General features: G+C 41.4%; 1 protein-coding gene across 1 annotated transcript in view; it reads left to right on the top strand.

The window, feature by feature from the left end:
* Nucleotides 1-1,471: 1,471 nt before the first annotated feature.
* Nucleotides 1,472-18,291, top strand: part of BBS7 (Bardet-Biedl syndrome 7) — a 54,296-nt gene continuing 37,476 nt past the window's right edge. Inside the window, exons 1-7 of the mRNA XM_054030353.1 lie at nt 1,472-1,621; nt 3,078-3,143; nt 3,923-3,985; nt 4,942-5,117; nt 14,113-14,299; nt 15,595-15,667; nt 17,752-17,868. Of these exons, the coding sequence (XP_053886328.1) occupies nt 1,586-1,621; nt 3,078-3,143; nt 3,923-3,985; nt 4,942-5,117; nt 14,113-14,299; nt 15,595-15,667; nt 17,752-17,868 (718 nt within the window). The 5' untranslated portion in view covers nt 1,472-1,585. The remainder of the gene's footprint in view (nt 1,622-3,077; nt 3,144-3,922; nt 3,986-4,941; nt 5,118-14,112; nt 14,300-15,594; nt 15,668-17,751; nt 17,869-18,291) is intronic.

Genomic DNA, 18,291 nt, shown 5'->3' with positions numbered 1-18,291 from the left:
TCTGCACTGCAAGTGTTCTATCCCCACAAAGCTGAAGCACACCAACTAGATAAGTGCCATTCCCACAGAGTGACTGAGCATAATCTACTCTAGGGATGAGCAGAATTTCCCCAAAATTGCCCTTCTAGACTGCAGAGGCCACGGTGTCGCTAAGCAACAGAGGCAAGAGTGAAGAGACTGTCTCTCCTTCTGCTCTCATAGCCCTCACTGACAGCATGGAAGAAAAGGGAGTAGCTGGAAGACAGAGACATGAGGGAGGGAGAAGACTGGGCCAGGAGCCAGAATGTAAATTGGTATTTGTATTACTGTAGTGCCTGTGAGCCCCCACCAGGGAGCATAACCACAGTGTGCCAGATGCTGTATAAACACAAAACAAAAGGATGATCCTTGCCCCCAAAGGGCAATCTAAGTACTGTATAAGACAAGATGGATCAACAGGGGAGTTAATAGAAACAATACTGGTCAGCATGGTAACCACTGGTTTCAACACTCCAGGAGTTTAGCCCTACTTGTCCAGTTTAGTTGTAAGCGTCATAGCACAGGAGTTTTGTAAAATAGTGCAGTGCCAACCTAGAGGCATTTTGCCTCTCCCATATATTTCTTCTTGATGCTGAGCAAGTCACTCATTGTGTGTCCAGCTCATTTCCTGCCGACTAATCACAGAAATCCAGGGGCTGATTTACAGACATGATGGCCATTGGCAATGGCAGTTAGTCAACGGGGCACACCATGCCTGCAAAGCGCCTTCAATGACTCTCACTGCCATGGTACTGCCTAGTAGAAATTAAACTCCTGGGGAGCCTTCGTAGGAGGCATGATGCTCCCAGGTGCGTGAACCCCCCTGCCACGGGGCAGGGACTTTTAGAAAACTGGGTAACAATTTCCCCGCCCAGTCTCCGCTGACAGTTGCAGTTAGACATTAGACAAGGAGGGCGAGGTAATATCTTCCAGTACCAACGCTAGCAGCGATGTTACCGGGGCTGAGAGCTCGGCCCCCAAGAGCAGCGCCCACCTTGGCAACCCCACGATGGCCACTGTGCTGGGAGACCCTCGTCCCCAGCCTTCTCTGTAGAAGCGGCTGCGGCTCTGACGCCGCAGCGGTATCTCCGTCCTGCCCACGATAAGACCGGGTGGCCCGCTGCCTCCAACCACCCGCAGCCCTGCCCGCCCCGCTATCACCATCCGTCGCCCGTGAGAACCGAGGGCGCGCAACCCCCGCACCGCGCTCCGGCTCTGCGCCAGCCTCGCCGCCATCTCCCGCCTCGCTCCTCCCAGCAGGCCAGGCGCGGGCTCCTGCTGCAGCGGCCCCTAGACACGCCGCCCGCGCAGAGAGGCGGCGACGCCTTGCCCAATCACTGCACCTGTTCAATGCTGACCCCGCCCCTTCGCCGTCCAGCGTGTCCAATAGCAGGCCGACTTGTGGGGGAGGTGTCTTTTCGGCGTCTCCATGGTAGCGGATAATTAGCTGTCTCTGGGAGAAGGCTGGGGGAGTTGGGCCGCTGGGTGGGGTTAGGGAGGCTGGGGCTCCGGCCATCGGGGTCAGTCCCTGGACCGTGCGGGTGGAGTCGCCCCCGAGCCTGGGGCCATGGAGCTGCAACTGGCCCGTGTGGATTATTTGCAGGTAATGCCGCGGCCGCGCCGCGCGGGGCTCCCCAGTGATGGGACAGGGCTGGCGGCGGGTCTGTAAACAGAGGCCGTCTGGGAAAAGCTCCTGTGCCGCCAAGCCCCGCTCCAGCCCTGCGCTCCCAGGAGCCCTGCCTGTTATCACACTATGTAACATCTGCGGGGGAGTTTCCGCACGTTTCTTTGCTGTGTTTCGCTGAGCCGGGACAAACGCTACCTGACACCTCACAGGCTTTAATAGATCCAGCTTCGCAACACCTCTGCCAGGCAGGGATTGCCCCACTTTACACATGGGGGAAACTGAGGCACAAAGTGGCTCTATGACTTGCCCAAGGTCACCCAAGAAGTCTGTGGCACAGCAGTGAAGTGAGTCCTGCTCTCCTAAATCTTAGGCTAGTGCCCTGAGTGCTGGACCATCCTTTCTTTCTTTCTCTCTCTCCCTCTCCTTCTTCCTGGCTGAGCATCTGGTAGGCTAGTCTACTGGATTGCATGTTAGGATATGTTTATTTTATAACAGAAAACTATTAGCATTATAATTAAAAGCAAAATATATTAGTGTTAAGTTTTATGAAACTTTCATCCCCCCCCCCCCAATGTGGGTCCTAAAACAAGTTAAAATTTTGTTAAGATGATGTTAAAAAAAATTGTGAACAGAATTTGAACATAGAAGTTTCTGGTTATCAGGGAATAACATACAGATTATCGAGGGTGCAAAGTTTGGCTTAAGATCAGGTGGCATGAGGAATACATAATCTGCAATATTAATACACCTTTAAAAAAAACAAGTATACCTTAAAACTGCTGGATACAAAGACCCAAATCCTGCAGAGTGTTTCACTTTATGGACATGAATAGTCCTACTAAGTCAGTGGGACAACATACCTTTGTAATTCTAAGCATCTGCTTAAATCTTGCGCAGTGTATACTATAATCATAAATTAAATAGTGTTTCTACACATTTATCTATACAGCTGTGGGAACTCTGCAGTGTGGGAGTCAGTAATGTCTGGGATAACAGAAATAAGCATCAGAAATATTAATCAATATTAATAATTGGATCTATTATTAAATATTGCAGTTTTTGAAATATTACACCTGTTATGCATGTTGCTTTATTTTGGCTGTCTGCCTCAAGTAACTATCCAGGAAACAGGTGGTGTTCACATCTCTGAAACCAGTACCCCAACCAGAGGAATTAGCAGACTTGTCAGCAAGTACAAAGCAGTACAAGTCTCAAATGGACGGTCTTTACAATTCATCTTTTTATATGCGAGTTGTGGCATATTATTTTGGCTATCCAAGCAATGCTGAATTACTGTTCTTCTTGCTTTGTGGATAGAGGCGTTAAATAGCATGAACGCTAATGCATGAAATTTAAAATAGAGGAGTGGGACTTAAATTTTTTGAAATGTAAGAGTTGAGATGTTCAGTAACGAGTTGATGTTTTCAAATAGGTGGGAGTGACATCTCAGAAGACCATGAAGCTTCTTCCTGCATCAAGACGTAGGGCAACACAGAAGGTAGCTTTTGTTGACAATGAGATACTTGTTCTGTTAAAAATTAATATTTTATTATTCCCTTGGAACAATAGTGGTGCTAATAATCTTTTGATTCTTTCTATCTGGGACAGTATAGGCAAAGCTTCCCAACTAATTCTGTTTCAAGACCTGCTGACAATGCATGGACATTCTTAGGCTTTAGTAGGGTCAAGTGAAAAATTCTCTTAGTTGTATATTTCTCCACCTTTGTTCTTTTTTGCTAAGAACACTTGTTGAAGACAGGAGTTTTTTGTTTGTTTGGTTTTTTTTTTTCTTTTTAAAACAGATCTTTTCTAGTGAATTCATGGTTATGATTTCTGTGTGGGAAGAAAATATCAGAATAGATGAACTCATAAGAAAACAATTATATGCTTTTTCATTTCTGGTAATAAGTAAAGGATGAGCAATATAAAATATAGAAAAACAGTTTTATCAAAATAATACTATTTTTTTCAAAGATTCCATTATGTGGCAGATGCTCTTTAAAACAAGAAATACGAAAACGGTTGACAGTTAAATAATTTCAGAGAAATAATTTAGATTTAAGCTCTATGACTAAAGGACTTTCTCTTTATATCTATAAAGTGTTGTGTGCTTGTATGATATAGTATGATCATTAAATATGCAGTAGTTGGTAATGTTTACTTTCCATACTGCAGATGCACATGACTAATATAAGGAAAGTTCTTCCTTTTTAAGATGGGAAGCTAATGATCTTTACAGGAATAATGCTGATATAATTATGCATTACATTTTTGCAGGTTGTCATTGGAGATCATGATGGTGTTGTTACATGTTTTGGCATAAAAAAAGGGGAAGCTATGGTAAGGTCAGCCATTTATGTAATTGTTTTAAAGTTCTTGGTGTACAGTTTTTCATCTGTCCCCAATATTGTACATAATGAATATTAAAAAGCTGTTTGTGTTAATGAAAGGAACAAGATGGCTCCGGACATTGGCAAAAGGTTACTAAGCCCCATGATTCTAGATCAGTGGTTGGCTTCCAAACTATGTCAGTAATGACTTTTTTTAAAATAGTTAACATCTAACATATATTTAAATGACTGTGAACTAATTGCTCTGTAGAAGCTAAAGTTGTGGATAGCATGACAACTTACAAAAACAACTTTCACAGCTTGTATCTTGGTAGTGTGTCTGATAAGTTAATTTTACATGTCCATAAAATCATTTTTTCATTACTAGAGATGATTTCTCTGGAATTGGAATGCAGCATGTATGTGGGGCACTGTGCAGAAGCTTGCACTACATCTCTCTGTGCTGTGCTTCCATAAACAGCATGGAATCTTAAGTATTTTATCTATTAGCTTTTAGAGCACTGAGTTGATTTATAAAATGTCTGATTTCTTCACTGATACTGAGGAACAACGTATAATAGGTATCAGGGGGTTGCTGTGTTAGTCTGTATCCACAAAAACAACGAGGAGTCCTGTGGAACCTTAAAGACTAACAGATTTATTTGGGCATAAGCTTTCGTAAAGTCTTCTGCTTGCCTGCATCTGTAACTTTCACTCCATGCATCTGAAGAAGTCAGATTTTTTTTACCCACGAAAGCTTATGCCCAAATAAATTTTAGTCTTTAAGGTATCACGGGACTCCTTGTTGTTTAACATATAATAAAACCTCATCAGGTATACATGTTCTGTAAAATCACTGCAATTATGTCAAAAGTCCCAATGCAAATTTGGCATCTTTTGTATTTAAAAAAATGCAAATACAGTATTGAAATAATTAAGTATCACTTTCCTTTTTGACTTCCACAGCCAGTGTTCAAGACACTGCCAGGGCAAAGGATCACAAGGCTGGAGCTGGGAGGAGCTCTTAATACACCACAGGAGAAAATTTTTGTGGCTACAGGATCAGAGGTTAGAGGTTTCACAAAGAGAGGGAAGCAGTTCCTTTCATTTGAAACTAACCTCACTGAAAACATCAAAGCTATGTATGTGCAGTACTTTGTTTTTCAATATTATTTCATTTTAGTAAAACTAGTTTGTTAGTTTTGGTTCTGTGAAAGAATTTTCTATCACATTAGTCTAAATTGGTTTTCTGGCAGGTAGCTCAGGAAAGTGGCCATCCAGATTAAGCACATCCCAACTAAGTGCAGTATACTATTGTGTTCTAATACTTATTTTTGTATCACTTTTTTTTAGTTTTCATGTACTCCTAGCACTCGTTTTTTTTCTCTCAAAATGAAATTTGAGGGTTTATTTTTCTGTACAACCAAGTAGTTGTATTAAGTTTTTCTCTAAAGACAGTATCTGTGCAAGATTTTCACTCTTAAGTCTCTTCTCTCTATCCTGAGATAGGTAGAACTCCTGTAAACATATCAGCAAGTCGGAGAGTGAGCCCCATTACAACTGCTTGTCATTCATTAACTTAATTGCTGCAATTGAAAGCTTCTAGCCAGCTCCTCTTCATCCTAATCAGCTTTGATGACATCCAGTATTCTTTTCTTTTTGTCCTTCCTTGACTTCCAGTCAGGCTTGTAGTGAGGTTTTTTGTAATCTACTTTTCTGATTCTCTCTGCCCGCTCCCCGCCCCCACCCCCCTTTGCATTCGTCACTGCTACTGGCCCAGGAGTACTGGCAGACACTTGGCTCTGGACAGCTCAGAGGAACTTAATGACTGCACTACAGAAACGTTGGGCTTAGTTCTTTCCTTACTTTTTTTGTTTATCTCTGGGTCCCTTTGTTTTGGTGTTTCAATAATTATGTTGAGGCCTGGGCTCTGAGGCTTCTTGTTTTGTGTGGTTTCTGTGGGAATAGTTTGGGGGTAGAGAGGAAGGGGAGAGAAGGGAATGTAATGAATTTTCTCAATCCCTTGGGAGGAAGAAAAAACATTCACTAAGGAAAGCGTGTGCCCTAGCTGATAGGGCACTGGAATGAGAGTTAGAGACCTGCGTTCTGTTCTAAGCCTTGCTTTTGATCTGCTATATGATCTTGAGTACTTTGGATGAGTCATTTTACCTTTCTGTGCTTTGGTTTCCTTATCTGTAAAATGGGTATTATATTTACCTTTGTTTTGAAAAGTACTTTGAACTACAAAGGTAGTAGTATTTACATAAGTGGTGTCCATCTGGCAGAAAATTGTCACATTTGCTGCATCCTCTGTCCTAAGACTCAGGTCTGCTGTGCTGGGATGTCAGGTTTGTTTGAAGATGTAACTCCAGGTACTCAGTGCCTTGAGCAATGCCTCAAAGTCTTCTTCAAGGCACCCCATATACATTTTCATCATTCTGAACCAGAGTGCTTAGAAAGTAAAATCTTTGAAAAGAGTGCCTGTGCTTAGCTGTGGAGCTCTGTGTCCGCACACACTCAGGTTCTCTCTTGGCTCAGCAGAATAGTTTCATCACGCAAGAGGCCTTTGTTGTACCTTGGATTCTGGAAGCACCCTTAATCTCCGAGTCCCCAAGGCCTTTCAGGTCCTGGTTCTTGAGATGGTGGTATCGTGTTCTGGCTCATTTGACGAAGCATCACCTCCACGTAAGCATCATCACCAAGAAACATCCAGAGAGCCAGCTGTCTTCCTGACACATAACTGCCCGAGGTTCTAGACATCACTGCATTGAAGGGATGGGGATGACCTGCTACTGCTGCCTGGAAGGGCCTGTGCCCTTGCAAACAGGTTTGGAACAACTGCTGAAGAAGGTGTGGCAAACGCTTTGCACCATAACTTCTCACTTAAAGACTGCTGAGAATAAGTATGTATACTGCTGACTGTATCCCTCCCCACCCAAGAGCTTGGTTGTCATAGCTAGAGGAAGACTGGCTAAACATGTGGCATTGCACTCCAGAACCCTGAGCTTTGGTACAAGATCTAATTTGGATACTTAGTGATGTGAACTAATAGGTCTTTGTGGCAAGAGGGCACATTAAATTTTGGAAAAAGCCTGTGCTCTTGTTAAGATTCTTCCTCAGGACAAATACCAGGATAATAAAAAGCTAATGCAAGGTGCAAGGACCTGGCATCAGAGGCTTGTGGTCTTTGATGCAGGAGATATCGAAGGGCGAGTTTTGTGGTTAGCTAACTCTTCTCTGGGCAGATTTTACTTCCTGCTAAAATCAGGAACTGAATAAAAGATTCTGAGAATAGTGGTTAAGTTCAGAGTTGGTATGTGATTGCCAGGGGATGTGTGGTGTACATTCTGACCTGCTACTACTGCCCTTAGAGAGAAAAAAACTTGGGAGTTGTGCCTGATCCAGGCTTGGGTGCTGAGACACAGGAGTGAGAATCCTGTAAGTAAAACATTTGAACTCCAGAGTGACCCCAAATTCCTTGCTAAGGGGCATATTTGGGAGTAGAAGGACAATTCCCACACAATACCAGTTTGAATATACCTTATCTTGGAAATGAACAACTATGGGGCCTGTTTAATACAGCGAGGAGATAGGAGGAAATACATCCCTCTTTTGTGGTGCACAAGACAAAACTTAATTTTTATTTGTATGAGCCTTAAGTATTTGATGTCCCATGTTGATAATGCAGTATCAGGGTTAAAAATACTTCAGAGGTATCCGCATAGATTGATGCACTGGCCCGTTACTGTGTTTTCATAGTAGACTGTGAGTTAACTCATAAATATTTGCAGTTATTAAGTTTTGCATTTGGTTGTATGTGTACATTGGACATTTCAAAGGAAGCACACTAGTTTAGAAATTGTGGACCATTGATTAAAATATTCTAATGTGCTTGAAGGCCTGCTAGGTTTATTTTGCACCAAAATGTGATTATTTAATCACTGCGTGTATGTAAAATATTTAGATTTTTACAGTGAATAATGTTAGTATAATGTAAATTGCATATTTTGGATTAAAAGCTCAGGGCTTGTCCACACAGTGGGGTAGTGGCAGGACTTTTTGCCTTGGGCCCTAATGAGTCTAATGCCAGCCATGCTTGGCGGACCCCCTGAAATCTGCTCGCGGCCCCACAGGGAGAACCACTGGTGTAGTGCACACTAAGGGGATGTGATTTCTAAAGATCATTAACATGTTGCACATTAACTGATCCAGGGGGGCCAGCCTGAGAATGAGCCAGAATGTACCAATGTACGTTGCCAAAGAGCTACAGTAATACGTCAGCAGCCTCCATCTGCTCCCCTGCACCACTCCAAGCATCTCCCGCCCACCAACAACCCTGTCAATCAGCGCCTTCCCCTCTCTTCCCGCACCTCCTGATCAGCTGTTTTGTGGCGTGGGGGAGGAGATGGAGCGAGGACATGGCAGGCTCAGGGGAGGGGGCGGGAAGGGGTTGAGCAGGGGTAGGGTCTGTGGCAGAGCCAGGGGTTGAACAGTGAGCACCCCCTGGCACATTGGAAAGTTGGCGCATGAAGCTCCAGCACTGGAGTCGGTGCCTATACAAGGAGCCGCATATTAACTTCTGAAGAGCCGCATGTGGCTCCGGAGCAAGAGGTTGGCCACCCCTGGACTGGTCGATGTAGACCATGCTGGTGTGCATTAAATGTTCCTTAGTGCACTTGAACATAGTGCTGTTCAAACATTCAGCATTGTGTTCAAGTGCACTGGAGAACTTATAGCATGCACCAGCAATGTCCGCACAGACCAGTCAGTGAGCTCCAGAAATCATACCCCTGTAGTTTGTGTTGCTGCACCTTATAGACATGTCTTCAGAGGGTGGATGCTCATCATTTGCAAGTTAGTTCCATTTCTATAAACGGTATCCAACTAACCAAAAGCTTTTAACTGTTCAGGTTGAGGAGATAGCCTTGACATTATAAACCAATGTACAACATGCTTTTTCTAGCTGAAGGCTAAACTGAAATAATATCAAGAAGTTCAGTCTTCTATCCAATCATGTTTCAAAACTAGCGCTCCATTCCATGTTCGTGTAAATATTAACTTAATTGCTGTGTTTGCATTCATGCTGGTGTAAGATTCAGAGTTCCACAGTAGTGGCTGAAGGTGCTCTGCTGGGAGATATGAATTGATTCTCTGACTCAGCTTTCTTTACTACTCACTCTCCCTAACCCATCCTATACCCATTATGGCTCCCTCCAGGATCTTGATCAATCTCACTACACTTCCATTGGCATGGCCTGTGGAATGGAATACAGTTTTTGTTGCTGTAATAAACATTCTCTTTACAGTCTTACTGCTGGATTTTTTTTTTAATGTTAATTGAACACTCCACTTGGGGTGGTAGGCTGACTTGACTACCACACGTAGCAAATGGCAGAGTGACTAGTTCAGCAGGATATGCACAAAAAACACTTGCAGGGACAGTATGTCAATAAAAATTTAAAAACCATGTTTTAAAAATATTTTCTCCATACTTTAACATGGAGTGGCCTGTTAGGGAGATGAAACAGGACTTAGAGCAGTCAAAAACACTCTTAAAATATTCATTCGAGTATGTGTGTATATCTATACACACTTGAATAATAATTAAACCTCTTTAATTATTTCTGCGGTGATCTGGAAGCCTACTTTCGTCGTCTCCGACTCAAGGAATATTTTCATCACACCACTGAACAGTGCACTGACCCACAGGAACCCTCCTACCAACACTACAAGAAGAAGAATTCTGCGTGGACTCCTCCTGACGGTCAAAATGACAGAATGGACCTCTTCATAAAGTGCTTCCGCAGACGTGCACAGGCTGAAATTGTGGACAAACAACATCACTTGTCCCATAACCTCAGCCGTACAGAACGCAATGCCATCCACAGCCTCAGAAACAAGTCTCTGACATTATCATCAAATGACAAAGGAGGTGCTGTAGTCATAACGAACAGGTCAGATTATGAACAGGAGGCTGCCAGGCAACTCTCCAAGATCACATTCTACAGGCCACTATCCTCTGATCCCACTGAGGAATACCAAAAGAAACTACACCATCTGCTCAAGAAATTCCCAGCTACAGTACGGGAACAAATCTACATGGACACACCCCCAGAACCCCAACCAGGGGTATTCTCTCTGCTACCCAAGATCCATAAACCTGGAAACCCTGGACGCCCCATCATCTCAGGCATTGGCTCTCTTACAGCAGGATTGTCTGGCTATTTGGACTCTCTCCTCAGACCGTACACTACCAGCACTCCCAGCTATCTTCAAGACACCACCGACTTCCTGAGGAAACTACAGTGCATTGGTGTTCTTCCTGAAAACACCATCCTGGCCACCATGGATGTAGAATCTCTTTACACCAATATTCCACATGAGGATGGGACTACAAGCTGTCAGGAACAGTATCCCTGATGAGGCCACAGCACACCTGGTGGCTGAGCTTTGTGACTTTGTCCTCACCCACAACCACTTCAGATTTGGGGACAACTTATACCTTCAAGTCAGTGGCACTGCTATGGGTACCCTCATGGCCCCACAGTATGCCAACATTTTTATGGCTGACTTAGAACAACGCTTCCTCAGCTCTCGTCCCCTAGTGCCCCTCCTCTACTTGCGCTACATTGATGACATCTTCATCATATGGACCCACGGAAAGGAGGCCCTTGAAGAATTCCACCTGGACTTCAACAATTTCCACCCCACCATCAACCTCAGCCTGGACCAGTCCACACAAGAGATCCACTTCCTGGACACTACAGTGCAAATAAGTGATGGTCACATAAACACCACCCTATACCGGAAACCTACTGACCGCTATACGTACCTACATGCCTCCAGCTTCCATCCAAGACACATCACATGATCCATTGTCTACAGCAAAGCCCTAAGATACAACCGAATTTGCTCCAACCCCTCAGACAGAGATCTACCCCTCACCTACAAGATCTTTATCAAGCATTCGTAAAACTACAATACCCACCTGGGGAAGTGAGGAAACAGATTGACAGAGCAAGACTGGTACCCAGAAATCACCTACTACAGGACAGGCCCAACAAGGACAATAACAGAACACCACTGGCCATCACATACAGCCCCCAGCTAAAACCTCTCCAGCACATTATCCATGACTTACAACCTATCCTGGAAAATGATCCCTCACTCTCACAGACCTTGGGAGGCAGGCCAGTCCTCGCTTACAGACACACCCCCCCCCCCAACCTGATGCAAATACTCACCAGCAACTACACTACACACCACACCACAGAAACACCAACCCAGGAACCAATCCCTGTAGCAAACCTCGTTGCCTACTCTGTCCCCATATCTACTCTGGCGACACCATCAGAGGACCCAACCGTATCAGCTACACCATCAAGGGTTCATTCACCTGCACATGCATTAATGTTATCTATGCCATCATGTGCCAGCAATGCCCCTCTGCCATGTACATCGGCCAAACCGGACAGTCCCTCCGCAAAAGAATAAATGGACACAAATCGGACATCAGGAATGGTAACATACATAAGCCAGTAAGGGAACACTTCAATCTCCCTGGTCATTCTATTACAGATTTAAAAGTCACTATCATTGAACAAAAAAAACTTCAGAAACAGACTTCAAAGAGAAGCAGCAGAACTAAAATTAATTTGCAAATTTAACACCATTAATCTGGGCTTGAATAGGGACTGGGAGTGGCTGGCTCATTACAGAAGCAGCTTTTCCTCTCCTGGAATTGACACCTCCTTATCTATTATTGGGAGTGGACTACATCCACCCTGATTGAATTGGCCCTGTCAACACTGGTTCTCCACTTGCGAAGTAACTCCCTGCTCTCCATGTGTCAGAATACAATGCCTGCATCTGTAACTTTCACTCTATGCATCTGAAGAAGTGAGGTTTTTACTCACGAAAGTTTATGCCCAAATAAATCTATTAGTCTTTAAGGTGCCACCTTGTTGTTTTTGTAGATACAGACTAACACGGCTACCCCCCGATACTTAAACCTCTTTGTCTGTCTGTTGTCATACATAGAGGTAGGGCTTTTTAAAAGGTATAAAATAAAGAAAAATATTACACTGTCAGAATCCTATAAAATTAACTAGAACCTAGTTTAGATTAATAATTTGGCCACCTCCTTCACTGTAAATCTTCTTTCTCCCTCTCGCCAAAAAGTTTTTAAATGTAATTTAGCCATAAGATCAGAAGGGGGCCAACTTCGTAAACTTCTTGTCAAGAGGGAGGTGGCAGCAGAAGGAGTGAGTAGGTTGGGAAGTTGGGCTCTGCTTCAACTCCCGTTAAATCAAAGGAAGTCTTTCTGCTGATGTGTGAGTGTTTCATTGAGCCCCTTCTGAGAGCCACAAGGTGGCAGTAAGTGAGGAAACCAGTAACTTTATTACTGGTATGATAGACAGTCCTGTTATGCAGTGAAACAAATAGAGCTAGGGTGACCAGACAGCAAATGTAAAAAATTGGGACGGGGGTGGGGGGTAATAGGAGCCTATAGAAGAAAAAGACCCAAAAATCGGGACTGTCCCTATAAAATCGGGACATCTGATCACCCTAAATGGAGCGCACCATTGAATTGCCACATTTATTAATGTAGACATAATTTTTGAAATGGGGGCCCCCCCAAAAACAGATCTGTATGCTTTTCTTTTTTGTATTTGGGTCTGAATTAATATTAAGTATAACTTTTTAAATAGCTCTTATAAGTAAACTAGGAACATAAATATTAAAATGTACTTATCTTTATTCTCAAAGCTTCATTCAGTACAAAATATTTTCAACTTTGTGACTCAGTTTAAGAAAAAACATATTGAACTACATTTAATCATTTCATTGCTACTTACGTGGTAGGTGAGGCAAAACATCATTCCAAAAGTGACCTAATTGGTTGACCAAATATGTTAATTTTCTGTGTTGACTGAAGATATCCAGAATGAAACATTGCAATCCATCATCTGTGATGAGACTCCTGATACTTAGGGTGTCACAGAATGCTGCATTGTGGAACGCTTTTGGTGAACCAGTAAATTAACAGATATTGAGGGGGGAGGAGTGTAACGTTACATAGGACTTGTTTACACTCTGGATTTTAGCTTTTTGATCAATGTAGTTATAATGGTACAAACCCCAATGTACGCACAATACATGGTTGTAAACTGTCCACGCTAGAAGTTTGTATTATTATAACTATGTCAGTATGGCTTCACTGGTGGCTAAAACCTCTATAGACAAGGGATTAATGCCTCAGTCACTCTTAAATATAGAATTTAGGCTCCTAGAGTAACTTGGGCACATTAGAAAATTTACCCAAGGCCGTAGTGAAAACTTACTTGTGTGCAGAATGTCACCCTTCTATTTCACCGTTCTAGTTATGGTGACTCATTTTAACTCAATCTGTGTTCACTCAATTGTTTTTGCTTTACAGTTAATCTTCAACGTTTGTTTAGTTTTTTGGAGTGTTCCTCAAAAGCCCAAAAGGGTTACTGCTCCATCATGTTTAAATTTTCTACTCCCATTCATTCGTTATTTATTTATTTATTTTGTACTGTGCCCTTTCTTTTGCTCACCTTTCATCAAAGTTAATCTAATATTTACCAAAAAACCCTAAGTCAAAACAATGCCCCCACTCACCCTGCTTATATTGTGCTTCTAAAAATGTATTTTAAAAATGCCTTAACTACTTCTCTTGAGACACACATGGAGATCATTTTTTATGTTCTCTCATCCTATTCTAAAAGGCTCAGGGGGAACTCTGCCTGAACATGCTTTAATCAAGAGGGCATTTCTTTTCTTTTCAATAATTTTGTTTCTCTTTAAATTTATATTATGAAGAGAATTAGTAAGGTCTCTTTAGCATTTGTTGTCTGCAGACCCTTATGCAGAGATGAAAATAAACTATAGGGGAAAAATATAAAGGAATGTAAAGTATATGATTTTATATTTTGTAGAAAATAACAGGTTTAATCTATTTAAACAGATTAATTGCTTATTTTGCTCAGTAAGGCCCTGAATGTACAAACAGTTATACATGTGTGTAACTTGATCCACATGTATATTGGGGCCCAAGAGAATATCACTATAACTTTAAATGCTGACAAAATTAAATACTTTTCTTTTTCTCAGGCATATATCGGGAGCAGATCTCTTTCTTTGTGCAAGCTATATCTATAACCATTACTGTGACTGCAAGGACCAGCACTACTACCTGTCAGGAGATAAAATCAATGATGTCCTTTGTCTTCCAGTAGAGAAACTGTCTTGCATTAGACCAATATTGGCATGCCAGGATAGAGTCCTTAGAGTTTTACAGGTTAAAAATATTTGCTTTTTTGTCACTTCCTTTACTGGTACCATAGAACCTCACTAATTCACACTACTGACTATAAGATCCACTCCATGCATCTGAAGAAGTGGGTTTTTTACACACGAAAGCTTATGCTCAAATAAATGTTAGTCTTTAAGGTGCCACCGGACTCCTTGTTGTTACTGTGAAATGTTAAGTAAGCAAACAAACACAATTTTAAAATATCAAATCTAACACATCATGAAGTATGCTTTGTATATTGGCTATAAATATTCTATAGCATATTTTATAATATAGTAGTAGTCGTCGTCTACTCTTAAATCTGCTGAGAAGTGAGATGAGTGCTCTTTTTGATAAGAATTAACATTTGTAGGCTAGTGAGGTAAGGATTAGTGAAGTTCTGCTTAAAGGTGTGTGGTGTGCACGTGCTTAGACCTTGATCCTGCATTTTACTCACATGTATCATTAACTTAAGCTATAGTTCCTTATAATTTAAGTGAGTAATCCCATTGATTTCAATGGCACTACTCATATGAGTAAAATTTAAACACGTGTTTGTGGATGGGAGCTTAAATCTGTCTCTCATAACATATACATTTTCAATTTGAATAAATCACTTAATCAGATCAAGTTTTATTAACTCTATAAATCATAAAAATAATTATGTGAAAGATCATTACATGTATACCAGACATGCCAACCCCGGGGGAGAAAAAATGCAGAAATTGGGCTTGTTTTTGGCTTAATTGGCTTGCGAGTTGCTTGTTGGCTAGCTTTTTGGCTTGTAGCTTGTTACTACTTTTTTTTTTTTTTTTTTTTTTGATTGGCTCCTGACAGGGTGCAGGGGTGCAGAACGGGCCCACCACAGTCCCAGGCTGCACGCTGGGGGGATCTAGTTGAATAGAGTTTTGGGATTCTTAGGGATTGGCTTGTTTTGGCCTTGTTTTGAAATGGGATTAGCTTGATTTTTGGCTTATTGTGAAAGTTGGGGTGCTTATTTACCACGTAAAAGTTGGCAACTGAATTGGTACATGAATTTTCAGGTTATTTTGCCACAAAAACTGAGTTTAAAAACACTAGAAATACATTTTAAACATCTGTTTTTTTATTAAAAGATGTTAAATAAGTCTTGTACTCCATTTATACACTTCACTGTTCTGTAGTTTTGAAAGATTACCAACACACATAGCAAGTTTATCCATACGTGTAACACAGAATACACATACTTATGCAATTTTAAGTGATTTTTTTTTTTAAATGGATCATTTTAAAAACTCTTTTCTTTTCTTCTTCATCTGTAGGGGTCTGATTTGCTATATGAAGTGGAAGTTTCTGGACCGCCTACTGTTCTTGCTTTAAACAGTGGAAATGGTGGTAACTAGATCTTAAATATATCAGTATTTCACTGAAATGTATTTTAAATAAAAGTATCAAAATCTGGATGTCTTATTTACAAATATTGTAGAACCTTGGTTAACATTGTCTAGAAGCTGAAAAATGCAGAAAGTGTCACAGCTCTGACCATGCAGTTTTTTCTTATAATAGTTTACATGTAACATTTGGTAGCTTTGATAGAATTTGACTGATAAACTTTTATTTCAGAACATTTCTAATTAGCTCATTGCCAAAAACAGAATTGCTGTGGTTAAGAGACAAAGCAAGGTTCCTGTTAGTCTTTTTTGTTCAAAGTGTCATATGTCCAAAGCTCCATTTTTCATACAGAAACATAACTAGCACTTGTGTTATTAAATGCAGCCTTTGTCCACTTCAGGCACGAGTAAGAGGCTAAGGCCCGGCCTAAACCAGTAATTTACTTCAGTTTAGCTACATCTTTCGCAGGTATGAGAGACGGCTATACTGACCTAACCCCTGGTGCAAACTAGCACTAGGTTGATAGAAGAATTATTCTGTCAACGTAGCTACCATCTCCTAGGCATAGGGAATTCATCTCCTCATGGGAGAAGCCCTCCTGTCAGCATAGGTAGTGTCTACATTGAAGTATATGGTGGTGCAGCTGTGCCACTGCAGTGTTTTAAGCATCCACAAGCACTAAAAGGCACGAAGTGGAACTTCAGGGACTATCGTAGCCTCCTATCCAGACATGGTGAGAGAGGCCAGCAGTGATTTAGGCATGGGGGTTGTTCAGGAGGTGAAGGACTTGATAGTTTCTCCCACACACCTTTTTCTGTCTCTGGTCCTGATTCTCTTTTATTCTAAGACTCTTTACACCACTTTGGCAGTGTAAAGGGGCCACAAAAGGGAGTGCAAATTGCATTTACATTCCCTTTAAGGTCCTTTTAAACTACCACTGATATGAAAAGTAACATTACTGTAAATGAAAAACAGGGCCTTTGCCTTTATTTTTTGCGTGATATAGGAATTCTTTTCATGGACATTGATCTTTCACTGTGCCGTGGATTTCTTTACATTTATCTTCAGTAGCTGTGATTTGGTGAATGAGAAGGTTGAGCAGAGCTGTCATGATCCGAGCGTATGGAGGAGAGATGTAATTTAGGTTTGGCCTAAACTTAAAAATCACATCCCTGACCAACATAGTTATGCCAGGCTAACCCCAAGGGTAGATGCAGCTATGTCAACAGAAGAGTGCTTATGTCAATGTAGCTAACGTTGTTCAGGGAGGTGGTGTTCCACACTAGTGAAAAACCCCTTTGGGTGGTGTAGGCTGTGTCTACACTATGGGGTTATGCCAGCATACCTATGCTGACATAGTCTCTGTAGGGTAGACACAACCTTAAAGTTTAAAATTGTTTAGCCAGCCCTTTTGCTATCTTCTGTCACCTGAATTTAGCGCTATAGGTCAAAAAAATTAATGAATGGCTCTAATCCGGCTCCTAATCCATTTTCTTTCAGTCAGGCCATTTGAAAGTAGCACTGTGATGGCAGCAGCTGGTTTGGGAGGGAGAATAAGTTTCCCTTTTAAATCCCACTTAGCAGAAGCTGGATTCTGTAGTCCTTATCCAGCGAGGTAAATGAGTGAGGTAGTTTTGTCTTTTTGAAGACCTCTCCACAAACCATCTAATGGGGGTGGGGGAAGAGGAATGGGAGGGAAGTACTTCTCTTGCTAGTCTTTTCAGAAGCTGGGGAAAATGTCCTTACTTTAATATATTCAGTATTTATATAATTGATGTCCTGCTTCTTTTACATTAACAGCTATTGAGTTGAGTGAGAGATGCACACATGTAAGAAGAACAGGAAAGAACTAGTTTTCAAGATGTTTGAGTGTCCATCTTCTGAAGTTCTAGCCTTGTTTCTTCCACTGTGTTTTGAAAAAGTCTGGTAACTGTTGCAGAACATGAATTTGAATATTTTGTGATTCATACATTACATTCTAAAGGAAAATATTAAAGAAAAGACTTAAGTCCTTAAAATATTTGAATAGTTTAAAATATAATAAATAGATGTAAAAAATAGAACCAATATAGTACCTATATGCTTAGGTGATTCTGGAGAAGAACTTCTGTTTGGAACATCTGATGGGAAAGTTGGTCTCATTCAGGTTTCAAGTGCATCTCCGGTACATAAGTGGGAAGTCAGAAATGAGAAGAAGAGAGGAGGTATGTATCTTGGTAATCTTTCCAGATCATTGGTATTCCATTATACACCAGGCCGTATGAAATAAAGTTACTAGTACATTTCATTATTACTTATGGGTATTTTTTGTGTTATAGTAAATATTTTGAAGATAAATCACAGTTTTGCCTGTATATTACAGTAACTCGAGTACTCCGTTTCCTTGCTCCTGACCTCTTGCTGAAGAAGTTTTTGTCTTGGGTTTTTTTTCTTATTCTTCATGCAGGTTATTTCCAGTTCTTATTTAGTATGCTTTTGTTTACTATTTTAAAAAATAAACTCCTTTAAATTATTTTATATATATAATTTGACTGTCTGCTGTTGTGGTGGTTGTACTTATAAGTCCAAACATGAAAATCATATTTTTCCAAACCTGTGGCATTTTGAATTCTTCACCCAGCACAGGT

Source organism: Malaclemys terrapin, chromosome 5, assembly GCF_027887155.1.
Source record: "Malaclemys terrapin pileata isolate rMalTer1 chromosome 5, rMalTer1.hap1, whole genome shotgun sequence".
NCBI classification, from domain to species: Eukaryota; Metazoa; Chordata; order Testudines; family Emydidae; genus Malaclemys; species Malaclemys terrapin.
Note: the sequence above shows the minus strand (reverse complement) of the source record. Positions and strands in the feature narration are given on the sequence as shown.